The 27,042-nt window shown below is 48.5% G+C and overlaps 1 protein-coding gene across 2 annotated transcripts in view; it reads right to left on the reverse strand.

The window, feature by feature from the left end:
• Positions 1 to 27,042, reverse strand: part of LOC138528424 (mitochondrial ornithine transporter 1-like) — a 1,212,095-nt gene that overhangs the window by 713,425 nt on the left and 471,628 nt on the right. Inside the window, exons 1-2 of one of the 2 annotated variants that reach the window (XM_069640044.1) lie at positions 16,380 to 16,575; positions 12,767 to 12,868 (exon numbers count right to left, since the gene is read on the reverse strand). In XM_069640044.1, the coding sequence (XP_069496145.1) occupies positions 12,767 to 12,821 (55 nt within the window). In that variant the 5' untranslated portion in view covers positions 12,822 to 12,868; positions 16,380 to 16,575. Of the gene's footprint in view, positions 1 to 12,766; positions 12,869 to 16,379; positions 16,576 to 27,042 lie in introns of those variants that run through there. The other variant, XM_069640045.1, reaches the window with a different exon arrangement.

Below are 27,042 nucleotides of genomic sequence, written 5' to 3' on the forward strand. Positions count from 1 at the left end.
TACACACGTGCGGGCCCAGTCTCCCAGGCGCCATGAGCACCCCACCCTCCAACCCTGGGTCCAGCCAGGGCTCTCCTCAACTACCGCGGGTGGCGAAGTCGATACAACTACGCCTGCCCCCGCCGTTCACCATGACTCCTCAAGCCACCAAAGGCCCCAGGTGGACCGACTGGATGGACGACTTTCGTCATTTCGTGAGAGGATCCGGCGACGGGGACTCCCCCAACATGAGAGACATTTTCCTCAACCTGGTAGGGGGGGAAATCAAAACGGTTGTGAAGGCCATTCCGGACACAGACCAAGACACGTTTCCCAAGTTGATTGGTGCTTTGGACAAACTGCTGATCATCGAGGTCAATCGGGACTATGAAAGATATATGTTCAACCAGTGCACCCAACTCCCACAAGAGACTGTTGACGAATTCATCACACGCCTACGAGTGAAAGGGGCAAACTGCCAATTTGATGCGTTCTCGTTAGAGGAAGCCATTCGGCTGAGGGTGATCGAAGGTTGCCTCTCCCCCGCTCTCAAGAAACAGCTACTCAAAAAACCGCTCACCATGCCCGAGGTGAGCGAACTTGCCCGCATCCATGAGAGAGTGGATGCGCAGGCCTCAGCCATGGGACACTCCAACAACCCCAAATCAGACATGGGGGAACTTGTAGCCGCCATACAACCGCCCCGTCAAGGAGACAGGGGCCCTCAGCCATACAGACCGCCGGCAACCTTTTCGACGTCCACCCCGCGTCCACAAAGACAGTGCTACCGCTGCGGGATGTCCTTCCCTCATTCGGGGTCATGCCCAGCCCTGTCTCAGCGATGCACCAACTGCGGGAGAGAAGGACACTTTCACTCCGTTTGCAGGGAGAGCGTACCTTTTCCCCCGATGCGACCCCAGGCGGCCCCCAGAATGCTCTTCCGGCCGCAGCCCCTGCAGTACAGTCAGCCAAGACCATACCAACAGGGCCTCGGGCAGAGGCGCTACGTCAGAGCGATGGATGAATACCAAGCGGCAGGATATGCCCCACCGTACGATCAGGCCGAACAGCCTAGACACTTCACGGACGAATATGACAATCCTCCTGCGGACTACAGGCCCGAGACCCTCTACCAAGAGGACCAGGCGATGGCCTACTACGCACTGCAGGACCAATACGACCACGACGAGTTTGTGAACCTTATACTCGATAACAAAGAGGCCAGGGAGGCCCCGCAAGTCCCGCTCAAGTTGGGGAATTGCCAATTTCAATGTATGATTGATTCCGGGGCCACAGTGAACATCATGGGTGAACAAGACTATGGCCGCATACCATGCCCACCACAGCTCAATCCGTCCCGTTCCAGAATTTTCCAGTGGGGAGCCGCCACCCCGTTACAGACGGTGGGCCAATTCACCCAATGCCTTCTCCTGAATGGGCGGCAAGTGGATGCGACCATTCACGTGATACGGTCCCTCGCCAGGAGTCGATGCCTCCTCAGCTATCACACGGCATCGCACCTGGGGCTGATCGAGATCCACGTGAATGTGGGAGACGTAATAACCGCCGCAGCAGCCAACCCCAGCCCGGGGAACGTAGTAGGGTCGATAGCCTCTCATCAGACTCAATCGCTCGTCTCACAAGACGACATCGCGAGTGCCTTCCCCAAACTGTGCGAGGGGCTAGGAAAGCTCCGGGGACCCCCCATCAAGCTCCACGTCGACCCCAACGTACGGCCAGTGCCGCAGCACCCCAGAAGAGTTGGTTTCCACCTTCAGGAGACAGTATCGGAGGCACTCCAGCAACTGCTCCGTGACGGCATCATCGAACCGGCGACGGGGCCGACGCCGTGGGTGTCCCCCCTTGTGGTGGTACCCAAGGAAGGGGGAAAGATCCGGTTGTGTGTGGACATGAGGGTGGCCAACACGGCAATACAACGGGAGAGACACCCGGGACCATGTATCGAAGACATGATCGTGCTGCTGAACAGTGCCCAGATGTTCTCCAAACTGGACCTAAATCAGGGATACCATCAGTTGGAGCTCCATCCTGACTCCCGGCCCATCACCACGTTTGCGACTCACGATGGGCTCTTCAGATACCGGAGACTGAACTTTGGAATCTCATCGGCCGCTGAGATTTTCCAGGAGGCAATACGCCAGATCATCAGACCTGTAAAAGGGGCTCTAAATTACAGCGACGACATACTCGTTTTTGGATCGTCCAAGGAAGCCCATGACAGGGCACTACACGACACGTGCGAAGCCCTTCAGAGAGCCGGCCTCACGCTTAACATCTTGAAGTGCCGGTTCAGTAAAACGAAACTCAAGTTCTTTGGACATATCTTCTCCAAGGATGGCATGATGCCCGACCCCGAGAAGGTCGACACGATCACCAACCTCGGCGAGCCCCGGCAGGTGGCGGACGTCCGCTCGTTCCTCGTCATGGCGGGATACTGTGCGAGGTACATCCCCCACTACGCCTCCATCACAGACCCGCTGAAGAAACTGTTGCAGAAGGAGTCGTCGTTCGAATGGACACCGGCCTGCCAACAGGCCTTCGCGGACATCAAGCAAGCCCTCGCGGAAGCTCATCGTCTCGCATACTTCAACCCACAGTGGCACACCGAGGTGGTAGTGGATGCCAGCCCCGTAGGCCTCGGTGCCATCCTGGCCCAAACCAGTGGCGCGGATGTTAATCCCAGACACGTGGTTGCATACGCGAGCCGAGCGCTGTCGACGCCTGAGCTGGCCTACTCCCAGGCCGAGAAGGAGAGCTTGGCAGCAGTCTGGGCGTGTGAGCATTTCCACAACTTCATCATCGGCAAAAGGTTCACGCTGATCACCGACCACCAGGCACTTCTATCACTGTTTGGGAACCCGCACACCAAGATGCCGCCGAGGATTGAGAGGTGGGGCATCCGCCTCCAGGAATACGATTATGACATTGTACACCGCCCGGGGGGCGACCTCAACCCCGCGGACTACCTCTCACGACACCCCGTAGGGGCCCCGCTCGCGCGGAAGGGTGACGTCGCCTATGTGCAATATGTGGCTGCCCAATCGCTGCCTCCGGCGTTGTCCCTTGAAAGAGTAGCCGCCGCATCAGCAGCCGATCCAACGACAGCTCTGGCGATCAGCCTCACGACGGCCAGCAAATGGAAAGACCACCACAGAGCCATCCTAGCGCACCCTGGGGTGAACAAACAAGAAATCGAGCGGCTAGCCCGAGTACATGGTGAACTTGCGGTGAAGGACAACAATATTCTGCTCAGAGGGTGCAGGATCGTCATCCCCGCCACACTCAGGAGCGAGGTGGTCAGCATAGCGCACGAAGGCCACAGAGGAGCCGAGAACACAAAAAAGCAGCTCAGGTGCCACGTGTGGTTCCCTCTCCTGGATGCAGCCGTTGACGAGTGGGTAAGGAACTGCCACGCCTGTCAGTGCACAGCCCCTGCCGAACGGCCGCCCCCACTCCAGTATACTCAAATACCTGATCACCCATGGGAACGAGTAGCTATGGATTTCTACGGGCCGACCGAAGCGGGTGACTACATCTTACTCTTCATAGATTAGCACTCAAGGTTCCCGATAGCCAAGGTGGTCAATTCCACGGCGTTCACTCAAGTGGCGACGACGATAGAAGAGGTTTTTAGCGAGTGGGGGATCCCCAAATGGGTCAAGTCCGACAACGGACCACCATTCTGTGGACATGAGTTTGGGACACTGGCAGAGCACCTGGGGTTCAAGCACATGAAGATCACACCTCGCCACCCCCAGGCAAATGGAATGGCCGAGCGCTTCATGGCGTCGATCAAGAAGACTATACAGAGGGCACGGCTTGACGCAGTCGATACACACCAAGCGCTATGCCGTCTGTTAAGAGACTATAGGAACACTCCTCATGAGGTCACGAATAAGACGCCCGCCAAGCTCATGTTCCGATATGAGGTGCGAACCCGCATCCCGAGAAGTACGGCGCAGGCAGAGCCGGCTGACCATGATCTACTCCAGAGAGACGCGGTGGCAAAAGAAAATGCGAGGCTCCGCACCGATGCACGGAGAGGGGCGGTGCCGCCGGAGTTCCAGGTAGGAGATGAAGTCCTGGTGCAACAACCGACGGCTAGAAAGACAGACCCGCGGTTTGCTCCAAGCCCCATGAGGATAGTTGCAGTGAAGGGGACGATGGTAACGGCTGAAGACCAGAATAGGGCCGTCACCAGAAACTGTCAGCAGTTCAGGCAATACGCAAGAAGAGAAAACACAGAAGGACCTCAGCGGGCACTCTCACCAGAACCAAGGTTGCAGAAGGATGATGAATGGTTTCCCCCGGAAGGAGACCCCGGGGACATGAGCCAGAGTGGAGCGACTGAAGAGGAGCCAGATCCTGGGACTCGAGGTGAGAAGCCGAGACGACTCATAAGGAAGCCGATGAGACTTGTTGAAGAGTGTTGAGTTATTGTTTAGACACAGAGTGTCAAGTTGATGTTTGGACATATTGTTCGGGGGTAGTGTTACCCGGGGCTCAACGGGTTAACGCTCATGAGCCCCCTCTGTTGGAAAGGCGGAGTTTGATGGGGCAAGGGAGTTATGGGGCACGTGCGCGGTAAGCGTCAGGGCTTTGCTTGGTTGTAGGAGAATAAAGAAGTTCCTCCTATCTCTCCGTGTGTGCGTCCTTCATTAGGCCTAGATCCTTAGGCAACACCCTCCAAGGTCGGAATGGCCCGGGAAAGTCCCCTTTTGCGGGACCCGGACCCGAGTTTGGAGGTAGCCATGCCGCTAAAAGCGACATGGCCACCTCCATACTCCTAATGAAGCCCAATGACTTCACTATCTCTGACACCAACTTGATACAATGGGAAGTCGCGCCTCAAACTGACTCCTCGCCTACTCAACATTGCGACAGCATTACTATTGTCTCAAAACCAGCTCCAGCCAGCTTGACTCTGTTGAGCCCCAAAGACAACATATACAAGATATTTGAAGAGGTCCTGTCCCCCATGGTACACCTTAAAGGACTGTAGTCACTTTTAAGCCCCCCCTTCTCTGCCTTTTAAAGAGATATGTTTCAGCACTGACATTGCTGATGAAATCTCTTGCCTGAACACCCCTGGCTATCAACCCAGAGTGTCCTTTTGTATCAAAGGTCTACATTCTGTGCTGTTCTTACAGCGATGGAACTTAAGAGTTTTTAATTAGTTGATTGTATTGGTGTGTTTATTAAAGACCCTGTTCTTACAGAACCTTGATTGGACATTTGTTTTTTTTGGTACCACCGTACTATTGTTTGTGTTGCAACCGTATCAGCTCACAACCCTCCACAAGCATTAGCCTGCCCTCAGCCTGCACTAACAAAAGTAGTAAAGGATGTATATTTATCGAGCTGTGCCTGTTTTGTGTTTATGACTGGGTTTCACTGCTGGTTTAGTAGTTGCGAGAAGCTGAGTTGGCGATGTAGCCACTACTCATCCCTGTGTTTCTGCAGAGTGGTAGTTATTTCATCACAATTCAGAAGATTCCCTTACCATCTACAAGAAAGAGCTACAGGCATTCCTGCACCTAGTAGTCTAGCGCTCACATTTGGTGTGCCAGTTTACTATCATGTTAGCGCTATTAACAGACCTGCAAAAAACACAGATAACAAACCAGCTAAAGAGGCCTTGAAAGAGTTGAAATGCACCCTTTGTTGTCTTCCTCTGCATTATACGAGTCTTTGCACAATTATTCATCCTCTCGAACGAGTCTTGGCGCAGTTCTCTCGCAAGAGAGAAACGTGAGTAAACACCATAGATTTTCAATTACTAGAAAGTTATTTTCAAGAGGAGAATTATGAAACAACAGAACGTGAGTGTCTTGCCATTAAATGGTCTATGGCTGTCAGAAGGTATTATATTACAGGAAGATTTTTTAAAGTTAACCCCGACATCATCCCTCACCTGGCTAGAAAGGTACAGTGACAGTAATGCTAGAATGATGAGAGGGTGCTTAAAATTACAGCCATACCGCTCATTTAGACTTCCTTTGCCATTTCCCGGTTGACACTCCAAGAAGACTCCTCAGAAAGGGGGGAGGTACGTGATAAAATGACATGCTTGCTATTGCTATTGTGGACTGGAGATGGGAAGGCCGTGGTGCTAGGGTACCATCATCTGTTGTTCGACGCTATGCCTGGATTCCCCAGACCTCCAAAACCAAGTTTCAGACTTTAATTATTCCACCAAAAGTAGGGTGAATCTATCCAAAGTGCATCTTTCATGACTGTGTGGAAAGAGATACAGTAGGGCCTCATTACGACCCAGGCGTTAAGGGTTAACGCCGTCGTTAACCCTTAACGCCTATTCTGACTTTAACGGCTGCTTTTAGCAGCCGTTAAAATCCATAGCGCTAACCTGCCATGATGCTAATTACGCCACCGTAATTTACGGTGCCGTAATTAGCGCCTTCCCCACTCCTATTATGCCCTATGGGGCAAAAATGGGAATGGGGAAGGGAAAATGGGAAATGGGGATTTACCGCCCCACTCACCTTGGAATGGGGCGGTAAATCCGCCATCCACCATGGCGTAAACGTAGTTTACACCATGGTGGTAAAGTTGGCGCAATTAGCGCCTGGGTCGTAATGACCTCTTTCTATTCATGTAACGCTCACCTGATTCCCACGGAGGCGCGGGTCTTGGCAGGAAGGTGTCTGTGACTCGAAAAGTGATGTGCAGGACTCGATTGGCTTCTGGGGTCGAACCTCTTCGCACTGTGTGTCGAACTCGAAGGGTGAGGTTTCTTAGATAGGTGAATGCTGGGCTCTCCATCTGCGTCTAGTGCAGGGTGCCGTTGCCAGTTCCTTCACTGGTGAAACATTGGCCTCTTGACTTCAGAGGATGGTTACCGTCGTTGTCTGCACGACCGGTAAGTTTCTGGACACCTTTTGTCTTTATAGTCTTTTAATGCGTGGCAGTGAAGCGCCTGGAAATTCGTAAGTATGGCAAGCGCTCTAACTGTCTCTTTCCTTGCAGATTAGATAGTGTTGAAGAGGCGCCGGAGTATTCGCAGGCGTTTGATTGCGACGAGCGTGATGGGCGTGAGTAAGTACCTGCTTAATGTCTCTTTCTTTGTCTTTGCAGGCGACGATGCAGAATGAAGAAATCCGGAATTCGCCGCGTGCCGGTAAGTGTAACAATGCTGTTGTCTTTGCAGGTGAAGATGCAGCGTGAAGAATCCGGAATGCACAGCGTGCCGGTAAGTATAATAATGCTGTTGTCTTTGCAGGTGAAGATGCAGCGTGAAGAATCCGGAATGCACAGCGTGCCGGTAAGTATAATAATGCTGTTGTCTTTGCAGGTGAAGATGCAGCGTGAAGAATCCGGAATGCACAGCGTGCCGGTAAGTATAATAATGCTGTTGATCTTTGCAGGCGAAGGTGCAGCGTGAGACACGGCCGCTGCCGATGGATCAGGTGAGTAAGCACTGCGTGTAAAGTTCGTCTTGCTAACCTGTTGTTTCTGGTCTTTTGCAGGTGCTGATGTTGATTGGGTACAGGAATGGTAAGTATAATTCTTGCAGGTTCAGGATCAAAAGAAGAAAGGCTGGAACAGACTTGGTGAGCGTTCTGCTGCAGATGCAGAATAACGCGAAGCACGTTTCATCAATCGGGTGTGGTTTAAATAGCCTTGGAGTGATGAGGCGTCTTCTTCCACGGCCCTGCCTAGGTAAGAAAAGAGTTCCTGCTTCCAGAAGAGTTCCATTGCTGTATCCAGGGAGTGGAGCTGCCCCACCCAGGTAAGAAAGTAGTCCCTGTTCACCGAGGGCTTCTAAGAGGCTGGTAAGTAAGCAGCATGGTCTGCCGCAGGTAAGTCCACCCAAGCACCTTCACACCAATGATGAGCCCGGCGCTTCCAGTGCCGGGACCGATGCTTCTGATGAGCCTGGTGCCACCGGCACCAGGACAAGGTCCAAAAGGTCCCTGTGGGGACCGGCTGGTGCCTAGGATTAGGGTTAGGGGCCTGCTTCCAAGGACGTTGGGCTGGTCCTGGCTCCTTGGAAGCAGTGATCATGACAATTCACTGTCAACTACAGACTGCAGTGCACTGCGGGTGTTGGAATGATCAAAATTGGCTATCACAGTGTATGTGACCGGCACAAACAGAGCAATCATGACTGCAGTACGAAGAACGTTCAAATGGCAGATAGAAGACTGGGTAAAAAACATATCAAGAGCTGTGGGACCCGCCAAACTTCTGGCAGCAAGAATGCATCCAAAATCACAAACCTTCCCTTTTAAAGGTCGGGCCCACAATTCTGCACACCAGGGAAACAATTATTGTTAACGTTTAAGAATACAAAATTATTAGTGCAGAACAGATCACCACAAGCAGTTGAGAAGGGTGAATAATTGTGCTCAATGCAGGGGGGAAGGGTTGCAGGGTCAACTGGATGTAAAGTGCACCAACAAGCGAAACCAGGTGTGGGAGTTTGAAGTAGGTGGCTGGAGGAGAGGTGTCTGTAGTAAGCGACTTCTCCATGCCAGAAGGTATGTTCCAGTTCACTGTCTTGCACTCTGGCCTACATAATACCCATGCCACTTCCCAACATTGTATGGACCAAGTATTAAGACCACACCAAGCCAACACAAAGGCATATTTAGATGACATAGTGACCCACAGTCATACCTGGGAAGAGTAATGGGCCACCCCTCTGGAAGTTGGGTTTAAAAATGAAACCCATTAAATTTCATTTGGCTTTTTCAATCATTGTATACCCCAACCTCCGAGTGGGGAAAGGACTGGTGCATCTTCAAGAAGAAAAAGTGGAAACAATTTAAGGAATTCTCTCGACAACTATAAAAGAATGATGGGCATTCCTCTGATTGGTAAGATATTGCCAGAGATTAATCCTAAAATTCTCAAGCAACATCGGACCATTAACAGACCAACTAAGGGCGTGCCAACAGAACTGTTGCCATAGAACAGTCAGAGCAAGAAGGCCTTTGAGGAGTTTAAACATTCTATGTGTCGTCACTCCTGCACATTATGCATGATATCTCAAGGCCATTAATTCTACAGATAAATGCTTCCTGAATGGGTCTAGAAGCAGTATTGTCCTAAGAACATGATTGCAATGAGTACCCTACCTTATACACAAGTGGGACATTATTTCCAGAGAAAACAACTACACCACTATAGAACTAGAATGCCTGGTCATTAAGTGGGCAGTAGACGCCCTTAAGTACTACCTAAGACGCAGGCAGTTTTGACTCAAACAACCATGCCCCTCTTTTGCAATTACCTGGGAAAAAGAAAACCAACCCCTCATTGAGCGTGACACCTACAAGTGAATGCAGACTTCCTAGGTCAACACCCTGTAGATCATTGTAAAGAGGGTTTGCTAAAAAGGAAGGTGGCATATGACGAAGTCCCATGCTTCAGAATTGATGATGGGAGGGAGCCATAGGGGCGGATCACCACTACCCGCGTAGACTACACTGGTGGAACCTTTATTGATTAAGGATACCCGAGGCAGTAGGTAAGCCTAAAAGAATGTGTAAACAATGAGAGCTATTCTGATTGTTACCAGATTTTTTTTAATTAGTGCTGTCTGGTTCTGTTGTAGATTGAAGTCAAATTGGTATTGACACCTTAACAACAAAGCGTGAGGTGGCTGTCACTTTGAGTGTCATTCCTATTTTGAAGCAAGAAGTTTAACAAACCATTGTGTAGACGTCAGGTATGCCAGACGAGATGTACCCTTGTGTGTTGAGTATACTGTCTCTTTCTTGGGTGCCCATCCACAGGCATGTATAGCTCTTCCCCGCATCTTGTTCATCTAGGTGGTCTTACTTGAGAAGAGGGCTGGTAGCCAAGATATGAAGGTTTAAGCACAGCAACTATGGGTATGCACCAGTGTGGTTGAATGTACTGATTTTGAAATTATGAATGACAATTTAATCATCAGTAATAGAAAAGTATAGACAGAGCACAATATTTATTGTAGGCACCCATGAATACAAGATTGTAGAAGGAGTGGCGTACATTTTTCAATCCATTCACGTCCTGACGAAGGATGGAGTACCACTGATCCCACCAAAAGGCTCATGAATACCAGCTGAAACACATGTCGACTAGAGATAAGTCAAGAAATAGACACACTTTGTAACACATTTTAGGTGCACAAAATTAGCAAATATATACTGTTGGTCTGTATCCCCGATACATAGAAGGTGTTTTTGTATTAGATCTGATGGTTCTTTTCCTGTGTGATAGTGAACGAATGTGATGGTGTGAATGTATCCATCTGAGCGAAGAGAGGTGTCTTTGTTGTTGTAACATTTTTGTAATGTATTTTTACATTTTCTGTCAATTGAATAAACAAATACTTGATTTTCATAATTTTGAAGTATATGACTGGAATTAGTTTACGGTCAGCTGTGTCTGTTACTATAGGTCTTGATCTTAGTTTATATGGAAATGACCACTACCTGCTCCATGAAGTAGGTTTAGAAGGTGGCAAAAGGTTCATCCCAAAAGTTCCCCAGTCCATCCCAAGCCTATTGTACATAGGCATATTGTTATAACGGGACTCTCTCGCCAATTCAGGTAAAGAACCCTAGTCCTAGTCAGGAGATCACTGTGGGCCAAGATGAGAGATATGCTAGTCACATTGGAAGCACAGCCCTTCCTGAAATGCTACCAGAGCTTGTTAGTGACAGTTTCAAAAGAAGACTGACTTTGAAAAAGAGAAAATGCTTTTGATTGATCACCTCTTTGTTTTTGATTCACATTGTAGCTGCCCGACTGTATCTGCTGTGGGACCGCTGCAACAGGTCCCCATGAGTAGGTCCATACAGAATTAAAGACCTAGTTTGGAGACTATTAGTTTGCTGTACCTCTGAGCATGTCCGACTGGAATTTGTGGACAGCAGTTCACTGCAAGGAAGCTAACGCAAACCAAAGATTTAGAATCAGGAGGGCAATCCTTAAAGGAGCCATCCTATCCACGAACAGAGGAATTGAATGTGGGTGCTTAAAGGAGACTAGACACAGAGATGAAGTAACAGGAGAGAAAAGGGCAGTGGTGGAGACTAACAAGAGGGGATAGGAAGTGATTGAGGGTAAGAAGAGCTATCAAAAGGAAGAGAAAACTAAGGAGTAAGAGGTGAAGGAGTATAAGAGGAGTTGTCAGGATGCAGAGAGAACAATCAAGGATGAGGATTGAAGGTCAAGAAGTGTTATAGGAGGAGGTGGAGACAAGACCTGACAAACAGAAGACAGGGAGGGTAAAGATTACCATAAGGTGGTGGTGGTAAGAAGTTCCAATTGAAAGAAAAACAGTGGTCACAACAAGTAGAGTTCGGAGTACGTTGAGAGGAGAGAAGCCAAAAGTGAAGGATAGGAGGTGCAGAGCATGGCAAGAGATAGAAGAGGAGAGGAGGCTTGTGATATGTGAGGAAGGAAAGGAAGAGATCAATTACGAGGAAAAGGGAGATATGCCCACGACAAAGGGAACAAGCTAACTGTATGGTTGAGACCAAAGTGCTGAGAGAGACTGCTGCAGGGGCTGCGACTAGCACCAACGGGTTGCGACTATAATCCCAGGGTCCTCAGAGATCTTTGCTAAGGTGAAAAAAGAGTAATGCCTAGATATTGTTCAGACTACCCAGCACACCAGAGGTCCACATCAAGAATAGAATGACACCTAAAAACGTCTATGCAAGCCGCCCATCCAACCTGAAGAGCCAGGAAATAATTACTGGAGCATTTAAATCCCAAAAGACTGAGTGACATTTTCACTGCCAACTGGTGAGGGCTAGGAAAAAGAGGGAACGAGTGACAGACTACAGCCCTCTAGAAAATGTGATTTGTTTGCATTAAATTGGTTCAGCACAATAAAATCGATTCAACCTCATCCCTGAGCATGTATGTTGTTTATTAATGTATCTTACACCCTTGACTTTTGAGTTGTCTGTTGATCCCTTGTCAATGGCAGCCCCCAACGTTCTGGTCCCTATAATGTGTATAAGAGGAATTTGGCTTCCCTCCCAGATGCAACATAGTTTACTTAAAGAAAGCTCTACTTTCTAATAAATGGTTACGGGCAAGTGTTTTGGGGGTAGTATGAGTATTGCCAAGCAGGTGTGGACTTTTAGAGTGTAGTGCCTTTACGTTTTTCCTCTGAGCAACAACTCTTTGCAGTGAATACATAGCAACTTACCAGAACAAAAATTTGAGATTTGTTTTATTTTTAACCAGTAGAAAATAAACCTACAGTCACCATCTATGATGTTTTGTACACACGTGGGGATCTGTGCGGGACTTTCCAGAGGAAATGGAAGTATAATACATGTATAATGCAGGAGAGTAAACAGTAGAATGTTTAGCAGCAGGAAAGGTGGATCAGAAATATATAGGTGATTATGGGCAGGCAGAGTGGACATTAAAGCACAGAACGGTTCTATTTCAAAAGTACATTGCAGAAGAAAGCAGAGCAACAGACCCTCAAAGAGCAGCCTGAGAGGGTTAAGCCAGGTCTGAAACTCGTGTGAAAAGTTGGCAACCAACAGTATGATGCCTTAATTCTTAATGCCCCGTCCCCATGTTTATAAAGTGACTCGGTGTCGATCTATCTTGAGCTTGTAAAAGTAATCAAGCTGTTGCAAACGCTATTGTATAAACATTAATTAACACCAAACTGCTGCTGTCCTTCATATGTGGGAAACTACACAAATGATTATGACCTGACTCGTGTTTAAATCCAGCAAATGCGCCACTAGGTAAGTTGCAACCACCCCAGCAGCCTTACCTGCTGCACCGGCTGTGAGGTCGATTGCAGCCTGGATTGCAGAGTTTAAAACCATGTTTCACAGTTGTTCAGTGGTCTCTCACGAATCAGGTATTGGTCTGGCTGCGAGGGGAAAAAGACAGAATAGCTAGAAACGCATTCACGTAAGCAATGTTTGTTATATACCAATGGAGAAGCTTCGAAACAACGATCATGTATGGTGCAAAGCATTGCCTTTCTAAACATATGCACTAATTTGTTTCTTCTTCCACAGACTGAGAATTTTGGAGTTCCCTTAAAATGACCTGCCTTCTCAGAGCATGGGCTTCAGCATGGTTGGCTTCTGTTGGGGAGGGAGATTGGTGGTATCACACCTAGTGGATGCTGTGACTCTACCCAATAGTGCATACAAAGAAAGCAGGGTGATGTCATGAACTTACGTATGGGTTTGCTGTGTGCTGCCTGGGCTCCTAAGGCTGCAGCATATGGTCTGTAGCCGTATGTACATCTAAATGTATCGATATTATTGTACTCTACCTTTTGTATCTCCGTACAATACAACTTTCAGTTTCAGTTACATCATAGCTAGGATTGTGGTATATAAAACCAAACAAATTGACACAGAGCATTAGATGGACCAGGAGGGCATATCTCAAAGAAGAAGGAGCTCAATGTGGGGTGGACTGGTAGGCAAGCCCATGGAAGATCATACAAAAATGTGTAAGACCCTGCCTACATCCCCTACCCATGGTGGCAGGATAAAACAGAATGTATCCTTCTATTAATAAGAGGGAGGGGGGGTGGGGGGGGGGGGGGGGGGGGGGGGGGTGTGTGTGTGTGTGTGTGTGTGTGTGTGTGTGTGTGTGTGTGTGTGTGTGTGTGTGTGTGTGTGTGTGTGTGTGTGTGTGTGTGTGTGTGTGTGTGTGTGTGTGTGTGTGTGTGTGTGTGTGTGTGTGTGTGTGTGTGTGTGTGTGTGTGTGTGTGTGTGTGTGTGTGTGTGTGTGTGTGTGTGTGTGTGTGTGTGTGTGTGTGTGTGTGTGTGTGTGTGTGTGTGTGTGTGTGTGTGTGTGTGTGTGTGTGTGTGTGTGTGTGTGTGTGTGTTTTTTTTCTTCAGCCCAAGGGTGTGTGCCTCTCCCTCTCTCTCCACAAATGTATTTTGGGGAAAGATGGTCACAAAGCTACTTCAGTTTGGAATCCATTCTATTATTGATTAGAGTATGATCGAACCCTAATGTTGCATTGACTCACCACATTTTGTCAAATCTGTTAGTGGAGAACATCAAATGGCTTTCCAATATCAAATATATGCTAGGAAGTATTAATGCTATTACCTCTTTTAACAGCCCAATTTTACTTGCCAAATTGAAGAATTGTGATCTCAAAGAGAGATTGAAATATTTGGTAAGAGACACAAGGGAGACCCTAGTCATTTCGAAACGAACCAATAAGTGAATCATGATCTCAGCTACAGATTCTATAAAAGACTACTTGGTTTGGTCAAACAGTAAATCTCAAAAGGTGTCCTATTACGAGAGGCCGTTTTGTCTTCCTTTGTGCAACATCCTACCCAAGAGATCAGGACAGAGTATTAAGGAAAGATGTCCTATGTGCCAAGCAGAAGTGTAGGGTATGGTACATGTTTTTTTCTTTTGCCCTGCGTATATATTACTGAGAATAAGGCTATTTGTGTCTGCTTTTAAAGATAACAGATTTACTCAGTACTGTCTGGCATTGTACTTTTTTTTATTAAACATGGAATCCCCAATTGCGGTTTTGGCATTGTCCTTTTTTATAAATAGAGCCTGGAAAATACGAGATAAGAAATTAAAGGAAGAAGTGTAATATTGAAGACATGGTTTTGTTGATGCAGGCTGATATCTTAATGTGTATCCTCTATAGTTTAGATAAGCAAATTAACTTCATTTCTAGTACATTTTGGCTAATATTGCCACCTTTTATTCAGAAGTTATTTTATGTGTGGCCTTTGCTGGCCTTCGGCCATATTCTTATTTAGCTGCTTTGCACTTTTCACACTTTATAACTGTGTTATATGGATGGGTAATTAGCTGACCCAGACAGGTTTTATTAATGACAGTTTGGACCGCTTAGAACAGTAGTTGGTGTATACTTAGACTTTGTTCTTTTGTTCTGGAATTTGAATGTGTTAAGTTTCATGTAATTTTGTGAACACTGTCGTCCAAACTATTTAAACTATGATTTTTTTAAATTGTTTTTTAAATATGTCTTCTATGAATTGTGATTGTTGCTGCTTTTTATGGATATTCATATCCAAAATAAAGTAATTTGGCTGACTGGCTACTCCAGTCACCTTAGTGCTTTCTCGTTTGCACCACACTACCTGCTCCTAAACTGTAAAGTGTCCTACTGCACATTTGCCTCGCTCTATTATCTCGCTGCATTTGGCACCTGGTGCAGATGACCGAGTGTACTTATTGCAAAGGGTTACACGGAACACTGTCCATTCAGAATAATCACTGCAACATAGTAACAGATTGTGTGACCTCTCGTAAGGTAAACGGATCCTTTAGTAAATTCACAAACCTACCCCCCAGTGCACCCAGCACTCAAATCTTCAAAATACTTTTCAGGACGCATTTCAGAAAATGTACTATATGTTGCTCTCATATCAGTTGCTCTTGAGTGCTCCAAATAAACAAGACCCATAACTATATAAAATGAACAATAAAATGCGCAAATCAGCAGAATTTTGGCATAAGGTACTTTTGTCATTAATTATAATTCGTATCACCGGCAATTTAAATAAAGTTCTGCATGTTTGTCTTTTCCAGACACCTAGTAAACACGATACATGAAAGCAAGTATTTTCTTTCCTAGCTCCCTTTCCAGAAGAATCTGCTCATATCGCAAAGGTTTGACTTTCAGTCCTTTTCTCTCTCGACTTGGTTCTAACTTGTCTTAAAGCCTGTTCATTATTGTTTTTAGATGTGAAGTTGTGCTCTAGTAAGAACGTTCGGTCTCGCATTGTGGTTCATAAACGTCCGTGTGTGTGCGGCTTGCCAGTGCTTTCCAGTGCCAATTGTGTGAAGGGGCACTGGAGCACTCACGGGAATCAGTGTGCCATGAGAAATGGCATTACCTCCGCAAAGGGGAGGGATCATGTAGGATTTTAAAAGCGCGCACCGAGCAGGGGAGCAACGGAGCGCTGGATAAAGGGGGGATCTAGGGGGTAATGTAGGATAGCAGAGGAGCTGGGATAGGTAGGTGTATGGGGGCTGATGATGGGGACAAGAGGAATAGGATTTATGGCCGTTACAAAAAAATCACCCATTCTACATACTCTGCGCCCGATTTCTCAGTTAATAGGGCACTCTGAGGGGATTCTGCCGATTAGTGATTGTTGCATTCATCATCCCTCAGTCTATTCATCAATGTATCTATCCACTCATTCAAACCAAGAGCTGAGGACTGGTTTCTCGACCAGCAAGCTGCCCTTTGACCAAGTATTCTCGGGTCAAAGCACTACAGAGGCGTGCGTACATCTATAAAACTGCACGGCTGAAGACTCAAGCTACAGCAAAAAGAAGTGTTCGTGTGATATTACGAAGAAAAAGCAGCAACTCAGCTCAGTTTAGCATGTAAATCGTATACTTACTTCTAACTTCAATACAGCCGCACTGGCTCGTATCACTGTAGCACCCTCGTGCTGGCTGCCGAGACGGAATATGCCATGCCCTCTGTCATTCACTGAGTCTTCCCACGTCCCTCCGCCTCTCTCGCACCGAATCAGCTGCAAACCTGTGTGCGCTTGGACATGCTCACCTTTGCCCCGTCCCTCCCCATTCATATTTGCCGATTCAGAGTCCACGTTTCTAGTAACTAGCACTACGTCCTTTGTCAGTGGTCGGGCAAACAAAGCTTTGCTGCTTCCACCATATTCTCACGGTATTTGTTTTATGGTTTTGTACAATAGTGTTAGCTTGTTTCTTTTGATGTAATGCGAGTTTTTCCCTTGACCAGCTGATCGAATTACACTCAATAAAAAGCTACAGTTCTAGCAGCATTGGGAGGGAAGCTAGAAACTACTCCTGTCTACCCCTCCTTTTCCTCCCAATATAAGATGGAAGGGCACGTTTCATGTTGGGTGTACAGTACATTCAAGAAAGTTGGTAGTGGGGAACACTGAATGCTCCTGGAACTGTATGAATTTTACAGACCACAACCCACAAAATCAAAATGAACACAGTAAACACATCATACCATTCACGGTATAGAGCAGCATAACATTGTGCCCCCAACAGCTGCACAGCTGTGCTCCTCCACTCAGTAGACCCCATCATTCAGTGGTTCCTCCAGCCTGCATGTCCTAGAGAAGACAACAAGCGCATTATGTCCATTGCTCTATAGTTATTAATACTTGATGATTCTTAGGCTTGTCTTGGAGTCCCGTAAACACCGTTTCCACGAACTTACTTTCACTTAATCAATTTTCTAACTGGCAGTTTTACACATTTTAAAACGGTAAATAGTTTATAAAGTATAAAAAAAACCAATGGCTGTAAAGGTATCTGGACTAGAACCTGGACTCAGACATATGGTGAATATATGTGCTACCTTCGCGTTTAAAGGTCTTCACGTAGTGGAGAGCAGGGAGTATACAGCATGCCAGGAAAGAGAGAGATAAAGAGGCAGAGAAAGCACACTATGGAAAAGATCTTGGGCCCGATCAATAGAATCCAGCGCAGAAGCAGCGCAAGCACTGCGTGCAGAGAAGCAGTGTGCGCCACGCGTGCGCCAGCCAGGGCGCAAACCAGCAATTGCGTGGCAGGCGTATTCATGGATTTCCTGACGCATCAGTAGCCATGGCACAATGAACAGCAAGTAGCACCAGTAACGCCCCCAACACCGCCAGGTACGCAGGAAAAAGCCAGTTAAATGGCCAATACGGCGCAAGGCCCCGCGCCATCCTTGGCCCACCGTCAGCCCCCCTGCATCGTAATCGTGTGAAAAATTCGGAGCGTACCCCGCTCGCACCAGCCAAATCACGTGGAAAGGGCTGCACGTACCTCCGCGAAATCGCGTACCCTGCTTGCTCCAGCCAAATTGCGTGTAAAGTGCCGTGCGTACCCCCGCAAAATCACGTACTGCGTTCGCGCCAGCCAAATGCGTGTAAAGTGCTGCGCATACCCCCGCGAAATTGTGTACCCCACTCGTGCCAGCCAAATCGCGTGTAAAGTGCTGCGCATACCCCCGCGAAATTGTGTACCCCACTCGTGCCAGCCAAATCGCATGTAAAGGGCTGCACGTGCTGCCATCAGCTGAGAACTCACCCCGCAGGCAGCCCACACCACAAGGGACCCCCCATCACCCGTGACCATACCCCGCAGGCAGCCCACACCACAAGGGACCCCCCCATCACCCGTGACTATACCCCGCAGGCAGCCCACACCACAAAGGAACCCCCATCTCCTGTGACCATACGCCGCAGGCAGTCCACCAGTGACCATACCCCGCTGGCAGCCCACACCACAAGGGCCTCCCCATCACCCGTGACCATACCCTGCAGGCAGCCCAACCGTGACCATACCCCACAGGCAGCCCACACCACAAGGGACCGCCCATCACCCATGACCATACTCGCAGGCAGCCCACACCACAAGGGATGCCCCATCACCCGTGACCATTCCCCGCAGGCAGCCCACACCACAAGGGACCCCCCCATCACCCGTGACCATACCACTGCAGGCAGCCGACCCTTGACCATACCCTGCAGGCAGCCCACACCACAAGGGCTCCCCATCACCCGTGACCATACCCCGCAGGCAGCCCACACCACAAGGGCTCCCCATCACCCGTGACCATACCCCGCAGGCAGCCCACACCACAAGGGACCACCCCAACAGCCGTGACCATACAAGCAGGCAGCCAACACCATATGGGACCCCCATCACCCATGACCATACCCTGCAGGCAGCCCACAACACAAGGGACCCCCCAACACCCGTGACCATACCCCACAGGCAGCCCATGCCACAAGGGACCATCCATCACATCTGACCATTACCCGCAGGCAGCCCACGCCACAAGGGACCCCCCCAACACCCAGGACCATACCCCGCAGACAGCCCACACCACAAGGAACCCCCCATCACCGGTGACCATACCCAGCAGGCAGCCCACACCACAAGGGACCCCCCATCACCTGTGACCATACCCCGCAGGCAGCCCACCCATGACCATACCCCGCAGGCAGCTCACACCACAAGTGACCCCCCATCACCCGTGACCATACCCCGCAGGCAGCCCACACCACAAGGGACCTCCCATTCCCCGTGACCACACCCCACAGGCAGGCCCTGACGTATGTCCCCACCGCCTCAACCAGTGGCGGCAACCTGCAAGAGGCCCTGGCTCATGTCCCCCCCACCAGTGAGGGCAACTGGCAGGCAGCCCCGACTCATGCCCCCCACCAGTGACGGCAACCTGCAGGCAGGCCCGACTCATGTCCCCCCCACCAGTGACGACAACCTGAAGCCAGGCCCGACTCACATCCCGCCCCCACCAGTGACGGCAACCTGCAGGCAGGCCCCAACTCATGTCCCCCCACCCCCTACATCTGTACACCATGCAATCATGAAGCATATGTTGACCAAAATCCCCCCAAACGCTGCACCCACACAGTGCACCTCAACACTCATCCATTGTTCCTGCTCCCCATTACATGCCCCATGGCATGGGAATCACAAACTCACCCATGCATGCATGTTTGCACACACATGAACAACATTGCTCAACATCAGGGACACGTAATACAGACAAGGAACATTGAAACATGCACCAAAACATTGAGAGCAGACACCACTTGTACTCCAACGCATAAATATCTATTAAATATCCAGAATCCAAATGAAATACATAAAAATGAAACCAGTGAAATAATGATCATACAAAATGAAAATGAAATGGAAATCCATGAAAAAAAGAATGTGATGGAAAATTGAAAGAATCCAAATTGTGGTCCATGTCCATTGTACCATATGTAAACGCAAATAAAAATCAGAATAAAACCATTGCTCCATTGTAAAAAAAATTCCAGAAAAACAAGATCCTAACTATGTACAAAGTTCACGGGTCCATGATCCCCAAAAAGTACAAGAACTGTCATGATCTCTGCTTCCAAAAGCTCAGGGTTTTCCCTACTCCCTTGGAAGCAGATCCATAACCCAGGTTCCGAGTGCCAACCAGTCCCAATTGGGACCTTTTGGACCCAGTCCTGGCGCCAGTGGCACCAGGCTCATAAATATGCCCAGTCCCAGCGCTGGTAGCGCCGGGCTCATAATGCTTGGGTGGACTTACCTGCAGCAGACCATGCTGCTTACTTGCCTGCCAGTTGAGCCTCTGATCCTCTTCTGTTTGGAACTACTTTTCCTGTTGGGTGGGGCAGGAGCCACTCCCTAGATTCAGAACACTGGAACTCTTCTGGAAAGCAGGAACTCTTTTCTTACCTAGGCGTGGCTGTGGAAGGAGACACCTAAGCACTACAGGAGGCTATTTAAACCACACCCGATGGATGAATCTTGCTTTGCGTTATTCTGCATCCTCTGCAGCAGAACGCTCATCGTGTCTTCTGCATCTGATCCTGGGCCTAAGGAAAAAGGCTTACCATCCTGAATCCAGTCTTCAGCAACACCTATAAAGACAAGAAAGAACAGGTTAGCATTACGGTCTTCAGTGACAGCTCTTCACTTACCTGGTCCATCGGCTGTCACCAACGCCTCGCGCTGCATTCCGGCATCTGAAAGACAAAGGCTTACCTACTCTTCGTGCGCTCCGGAGGTCTTCACACTGCATTCCGGCATCTGAAAGACAAAAGCTTACCAACTCTTCGCACGGTCCGGAGGCCTTCGGCGCTGCATCCCGCATCTGAAAAACAAAACAAGGTGCGTTTAAAGACATTGGGGAACTTTAATACTCACGTGCCATTACTCCTTTCCACATCTAACCCAGTGGGTATTCCGGCACCCTGCAGCCGCTCCGAACTTGTACCTGCAAAATAAAAAGACAGTTAGAGCGCATCGTGAAGCAGGCAACAAGCGCTTACTTACGTGCTTCCAGGCGCTTCTATTCATCACACGGGCTCCATCTTCAACTCACTTCAGCCCGTCATCTGCCATCGCCGGAACCCTGCAAAACAAGAAACATCATTACTAAAGACTTTAAAGACATTAGAATTACTCGAAACTTACCGTTCGTGCAGTAAACGACGGACAGCAGTCCTCTGAAGTCAAGAGGCCTGCTCCCCTTATCCAGTGAAGAAACTGGTTACAGCACCCTGCCCCGAGGCAGATGGAGAGCACGGCGTTCACTTACCTAAGGTGAGAGCGTTAACCTTTGGGGTTCTACAGGAGAAGAGAAAGGGAAGAAGAGAGAGACATTCAATAACCCAGTTCCTTAATCCCATATTTTCTATCTGCAGACATCTTACCCTTCGAGTCAGACATACAGTGCACAGAGGTCCAGCCCAAAGAGCCAGCCGTGTGTTACACATCACCTTTGAAGATACGGTATACGCCCAGTCAAGACCGGCGCCTCTACGGGAATCAGGTGAGCGTTACAGAACGCAAAGCCTACCACAAAACTCCCGTCCAGGCGCTATGGAAACCTCTGATACCGACCAGCTAGCCCAGTTACTTGGGGAACTAAGGGCAGAAGTGCATGCAGCCCGTCAGGAAACGAACGCTCTAAGAAGGGAAATGATTATTTCCAAGGAGCGAACAGATGATCTCGCTAGACAATTGCTACAGTCACAAGCCGGACAGACCCCGTTACCCGCATCTGGGGGAAATCTTCCTTCTACATCCTCTATGAATCCAGTGCAGATCAACCTACCTGGGAATGTACCTCTGGCTCCGCCCGAACGATTTTCTGGTGACCCAAAGAGGTTTGCAGTATTTATCAATCAGTGCCGGTTGCATTTCTTATGCCGGCCAGCAGCCTTTCCAACTGATTAAGCTAAAGTAGCTTTCGTGCTTTCGTACCTTAGTGGCAATGCGGCAGACTGGTCGATCCCTCTAGTAAATCAAGATGATCCGGTCCTCCATGATTTTCAAGCTTTTCAGCTCAGTATGGAAAAACTGTTTGCAAGACATTCACAGGGGCAGGCCTTGGACAATGAGCTTCTTTCGTTGCGACAAGGAAATCAAGACCTTTTGGCTTATATTGTGTCTTTCAACAGACTGATAGTGGAAACTCAATGGCCTGAGGACAAAAGGATTACGCTGTTTTATAGAGGTCTACGTGGAGAGCTCAAAGATGTGTTAGCCCAAGTAGTGAATCCCCCACAAGATTGTTCGGACTATATAGACTTAGTCGTTCAAATAGATCACAGACTGCAGAACAGGAAGACCGATCGTTCCAAGTTTGATGCTCGAGTATTTTCCAAACCGCCAACTCCTTCCAAAGGAGTAGACTCCGGGGAACCCATGCAAATAGGGGGTCTGAAAGGTCCTCTAACACAAAAGGAGCGGTAAAGGAGAAAACAGTTGCAATTATGCCTCTATTGCGGAAACTCAGGGCACTTTCTTCGAGACTGTCCGGTGAAACCTGCCAAGAAGGCAGTAGGAGCTGCAGTTACCAAAGTTACAAACTCTGAGCAGGGAAACGACCTCGCCCGACAAGAATAGAGGTCCTCTTGCCGAGCGTGAAAACCAGTTCCGTGACCTCGCATTTCGTGATACCTATGGTCCTCATTAGCCCTGATAATCCGGATCGATTACATGCAATTGAAGCTTATGTCGACAGCGGTGCCATCGGCAATTATGTGGATCATGAAATGGTTTTGAGGATGAATCTAACTCTTTGTCCCAAGGCTGTAAAGGACGTCATTACTACGGTGGATGGTACGGAGATAGCCTCCGGGCCAGTAACGCATACCACTCAAGAGGTGACGCTAGTAAGTCAAGATGGACACCATGAGAAGATCGTGTTCGATGTGATCAAGGCCCCTCAGTTTCAGATTATTCTAGGAATACCTTGGTTAGAGAAACACAATCCTCTGATCGATTGGCGAGCAAGAACGGTCCACTTTCCAGAATGTGTCTCTACTTGTCACCCTCCACCTGGTGTTGCACTGGCAGCAATTTCTTCAGAGACTCCCCAGTTACCTCCCGAATACCTAGAATACCAAGATGTTTTCCGGAAGGATCAGGCTAACTCTCTACCTCCTCATAGGTCTTATGACTGCCAGATAGACCTGATACCTGGATCTACTCCTCCTTGTAGTAGAATTTATGCCCTCACCGAGCCTGAGAACCTTCACCTTCGACAATACCTGGATCAATACCTGGCAAATGGGTTTATTCGTCCTTCCAAGTCCCCTGCTTCTTCAGCTTTGTTCTTCGTTCCAAAAAAGGAAGGAGACCTTAGAACTTTTATAGATTATCGCTCCCTGAACCAGATCACCATTAAGAATAGATATCCGTTACCTTTGATCCCTGAACTCCTGGACCAAGTCAGAAAAGCATGCATATATACAAAGCTGGATCTTAGAGGAGCTTATCACTTGGTACGAGTAAAAGAGGGCGATGAATGGAAGACGGCCTTCCGCACCAAGTATGGGCTATTTGAATATCAGGTCATGCCCTTCGGACTTTGCAATGCCCCGGCCGCCTTTCAATATTTATGAACGATGTCCTCAGAGAGCTCATAGATGTGTGTGTTGTTGTTTACATTGACGACATCCTCGTTTATTCTTCATCGGAATCTGAACATCGGAAACACGTGAAAATGGTCCTCGAAAGATTGCGTCAACACAAACTTTTCGCTAAGTTGGAAAAATGTGTTTTCAACGTGACTGAAGTTGAATTCTTGGGATTCATATTATCACCTGGCGGAGTGCGTATGGATTCAAAGAAGGTCGATGCAGTTCTCAAATGGCCATCACCATCCTCCGTAAAAGGTGTGCAAAGCATGTTAGGCTTCGCTAACTTTTACCGCAGGTTTATCCCCGAATTCTCTCGAATAGTCCAGCCCATCACTGCCTTGTTAAAGAAAAACAAACGTTTTGAATGGTCTACCGAGGCGGAACAAGCTTTTCAGGATTTGAAGACTAAATTTATCTCTGCACCAATCTTAAAACACCCTCGCCCCGAACTCCCCTACATCGTGGAAACTGATGCTTCAAGCCTTGCCATGGGGGCAGTTCTATCACAAAAGGACCCGGTAACCAATCAGTTGCATCCCGTGGCATTTTGGTCCCGCAAATTCTCGCCTCCTGAAATCAATTACACGATTACTGACAAGGAACTTCTGGCTATCAAGTCTGCCTTTAAGGCTTGGCGGCATTATCTGCTGGGGGCCCGACACACCGTTACTGTGATTACGGATCACCGAAACCTGCAATATTTGAAGACCGCAAAAGCCCAATCCTCTAGACAACTCCGTTGGGCATTATTCTTTGCCGAGTTTGACTTCATAATTACCTATCGACCTGGTACAAAGAACGGTAAAGCCGATGCCCTTTCTCGGATGGGAGTGGAAGAACACTTGGTCAACCCTAAACCTGTACCAATCATTCCCGAACAAAGAATTCTGGGTGTAATCGCCACAGAATCCATAGAGGAAGTTAAGGATAAAGCCAGGCAACTTGTAACTCCAGCAGACATACAGAATTGGCATCTGCAGGGAAAGGACTTTGCAGTAAAGGACAACTTATTGTATTTCCAAGAACGATTATACCTACCCAGCACAGATTTACAGAAAAAAGTAATCTCTTGTTATCACGACTCTTTAATGGAAGGTCATCCCGGTATAGTCAAGACCTCAGAAAAGATCAAGCGCTACTTCTGGTGGCCGTCTTGGAAAAAAGATATCAGAGACTTTATAATGTCCTGTGGAGTATGCGCCCAAAACAAGAGTCAAAAGGAAAGACCAGCAGGCCTCTTACGCCCTATTGACATCCCACCTCGCCCTTGGCATACGCTTTCTATGGACTTCATCACCGATCTACCGCCATGCTCCGGATACAATACGATTCTAGTAATCGTGGACTTATTCTCCAAGATGGCGCATTTCATTCCGCTCAAAGGCTTGCCAACAGCAGCAACTCTGGCCCGAGAATTTCTCGAAAACATCGTCCGACTGCACGGTTTTCCTTCGGTTCTAATTTCGGATCGAGGTAGTCAATTTATTTCTCATTTTTGGCGAAGTTGCTGTCGGTCGGCTCAAATTGATGTGAGACTATCGACCAGTCACCACCCTCAGACCGACGGACAAACCGAGAGGACCAATCAAACTCTGGAACAGTATTTACGCTGCATGCTGCAACAAACTGAAAAAACTTGGAAAGACATCCTTTGGATAGCCGAATATGCCTACAATAACTCTGTCCATTCGGGAACTGGGAAAACCCCGTTTTTTCTTTTGTACGGCAGTCACCCTCGAACCTCGGAGTTGGATCCCCTCCAAGATCTTGAAACACCAGCAGTAGACTACCTGCATTCTACAATCACCCAAGCCTTTAAGGAAGCTGTTTCTCACCTTCAAAGGGCTAAAGAACAATACAAGAAAGGAGCAGATCAACATCGGAAGGAAGCCCCTCAATATCAAGTAGGGGATCAAGTCTGGTTATCCACCAAATATCTACCTCTAAAAGGGCCACGCACATTCAACCCAAGATACCTTGGTCCCTATTCCATCACTACCATAGTAAACCCAGTAGCGGTCAAGTTGGACTTGCCCCCGCACATGAAGATACATCCGGTCTTCCACGTCTCTCTATTAAAACCCGTGCAACCTCAAACCCGACTAACTAAATCTCCAAAACCTATCCTACTTGATGGAGAACTCGAGTTTGAAGTCAAAAGCATTCTGGACTCCAAGATCTCCAAATCTAAACTATTTTACCTAATTGACTGGAAAGGCTACGGCCCCCAAGAGAGATCCTGGGAACCTGCTGAATATGTCCACGCTCCTCGCCTAATCAAAAGATTTCACCGAACATTTCCTGACAAGCCAAAACCCCCGGAGAAGCCCGGTTTGGGAGGGGCCTTGAGGGGGGTACTGTCATGATCTCTGCTTCCAAAAGGTCAGGGTTTTCCCTACTCCCTTGGAAGCAGATCCATAACCCAGGTTCCGAGTGCCAACCAGTCCCAATTGGGACCTTTTGGACCCAGTCCTGGCGCCAGTGGCACCAGGCTCATAAATATGCCCAGTCCCAGCGCTGGTAGCGCCGGGCTCATAATGCTTGGGTGGACTTACCTGCAGCAGACCATGCTGCTTACTTGCCTGCCAGTTGAGCCTCTGATCCTCTTCTGTTTGGAACTACTTTTCCTATTGGGTGGGGCAGGAGCCACTCCCTAGATTCAGAACACTGGAACTCTTCTGGAAAGCAGGAACTCTTTTCTTACCTAGGCGTGGCTGTGGACGGAGACACCTAAGCACTACAGGAGGCTATTTAAACCACACCCGATGGATGAATCTTGCTTTGCGTTATTCTGCATCCTCTGCAGCAGAACGCTCATCGTGTCTTCTGCATCTGATCCTGGGCCTAAGGAAAAAGGCTTACCATCCTGAATTCAGTCTTCAGCAACACCTATAAAGACAAGAAAGAACAGGTTAGCATTACGGTCTTCAGTGACAGCTCTTCACTTACCTGGTCCATCGGCTGTCACCAACGCCTCGCGCTGCATTCCGGCATCTGAAAGACAAAGGCTTACCTACTCTTCGTGCGCTCCGGAGGTCTTCACACTGCATTCCGGCATCTGAAAGACAAAAGCTTACCAACTCTTCGCACGCTCCGGAGGCCTTCGGCGCTGCATCCCGCATCTGAAAAACAAAACAAGGTGCGTTTAAAGACATTGGGGAACTTTAATACTCACGTGCCATTACTCCTTTCCACATCTAACCCAGTGGGTATTCCGGCACCCTGCAGCCGCTCCGAACTTGTACCTGCAAAATAAAAAGACAGTTAGAGCGCATCGTGAAGCAGGCAACAAGCGCTTACTTACGTGCTTCCAGGCGCTTCTATTCATCACACGGGCTCCATCTTCAACTCACTTCAGCCCGTCATCCGCCATCGCCGGAACCCTGCAAAACAAGAAACATCATTACTAAAGACTTTAAAGACATTAGAATTACTCGAAACTTACCGTTCGTGCAGTAAACGACGGACAGCAGTCCTCTGAAGTCAAGAGGCCTGCTCCCCTTATCCAGTGAAGAAACTGGTTACAGCACCCTGCCCCGAGGCAGATGGAGAGCACGGCGTTCACTTACCTAAGGTGAGAGCGTTAACCTTTGGGGTTCTACAGGAGAAGAGAAAG

Source organism: Ambystoma mexicanum, chromosome 7q (assembly GCF_040938575.1).
Source record: "Ambystoma mexicanum isolate Mex_15411 chromosome 7q, UKY_AmexF1_1, whole genome shotgun sequence".
Classification (NCBI taxonomy): domain Eukaryota; kingdom Metazoa; phylum Chordata; class Amphibia; order Caudata; family Ambystomatidae; genus Ambystoma; species Ambystoma mexicanum.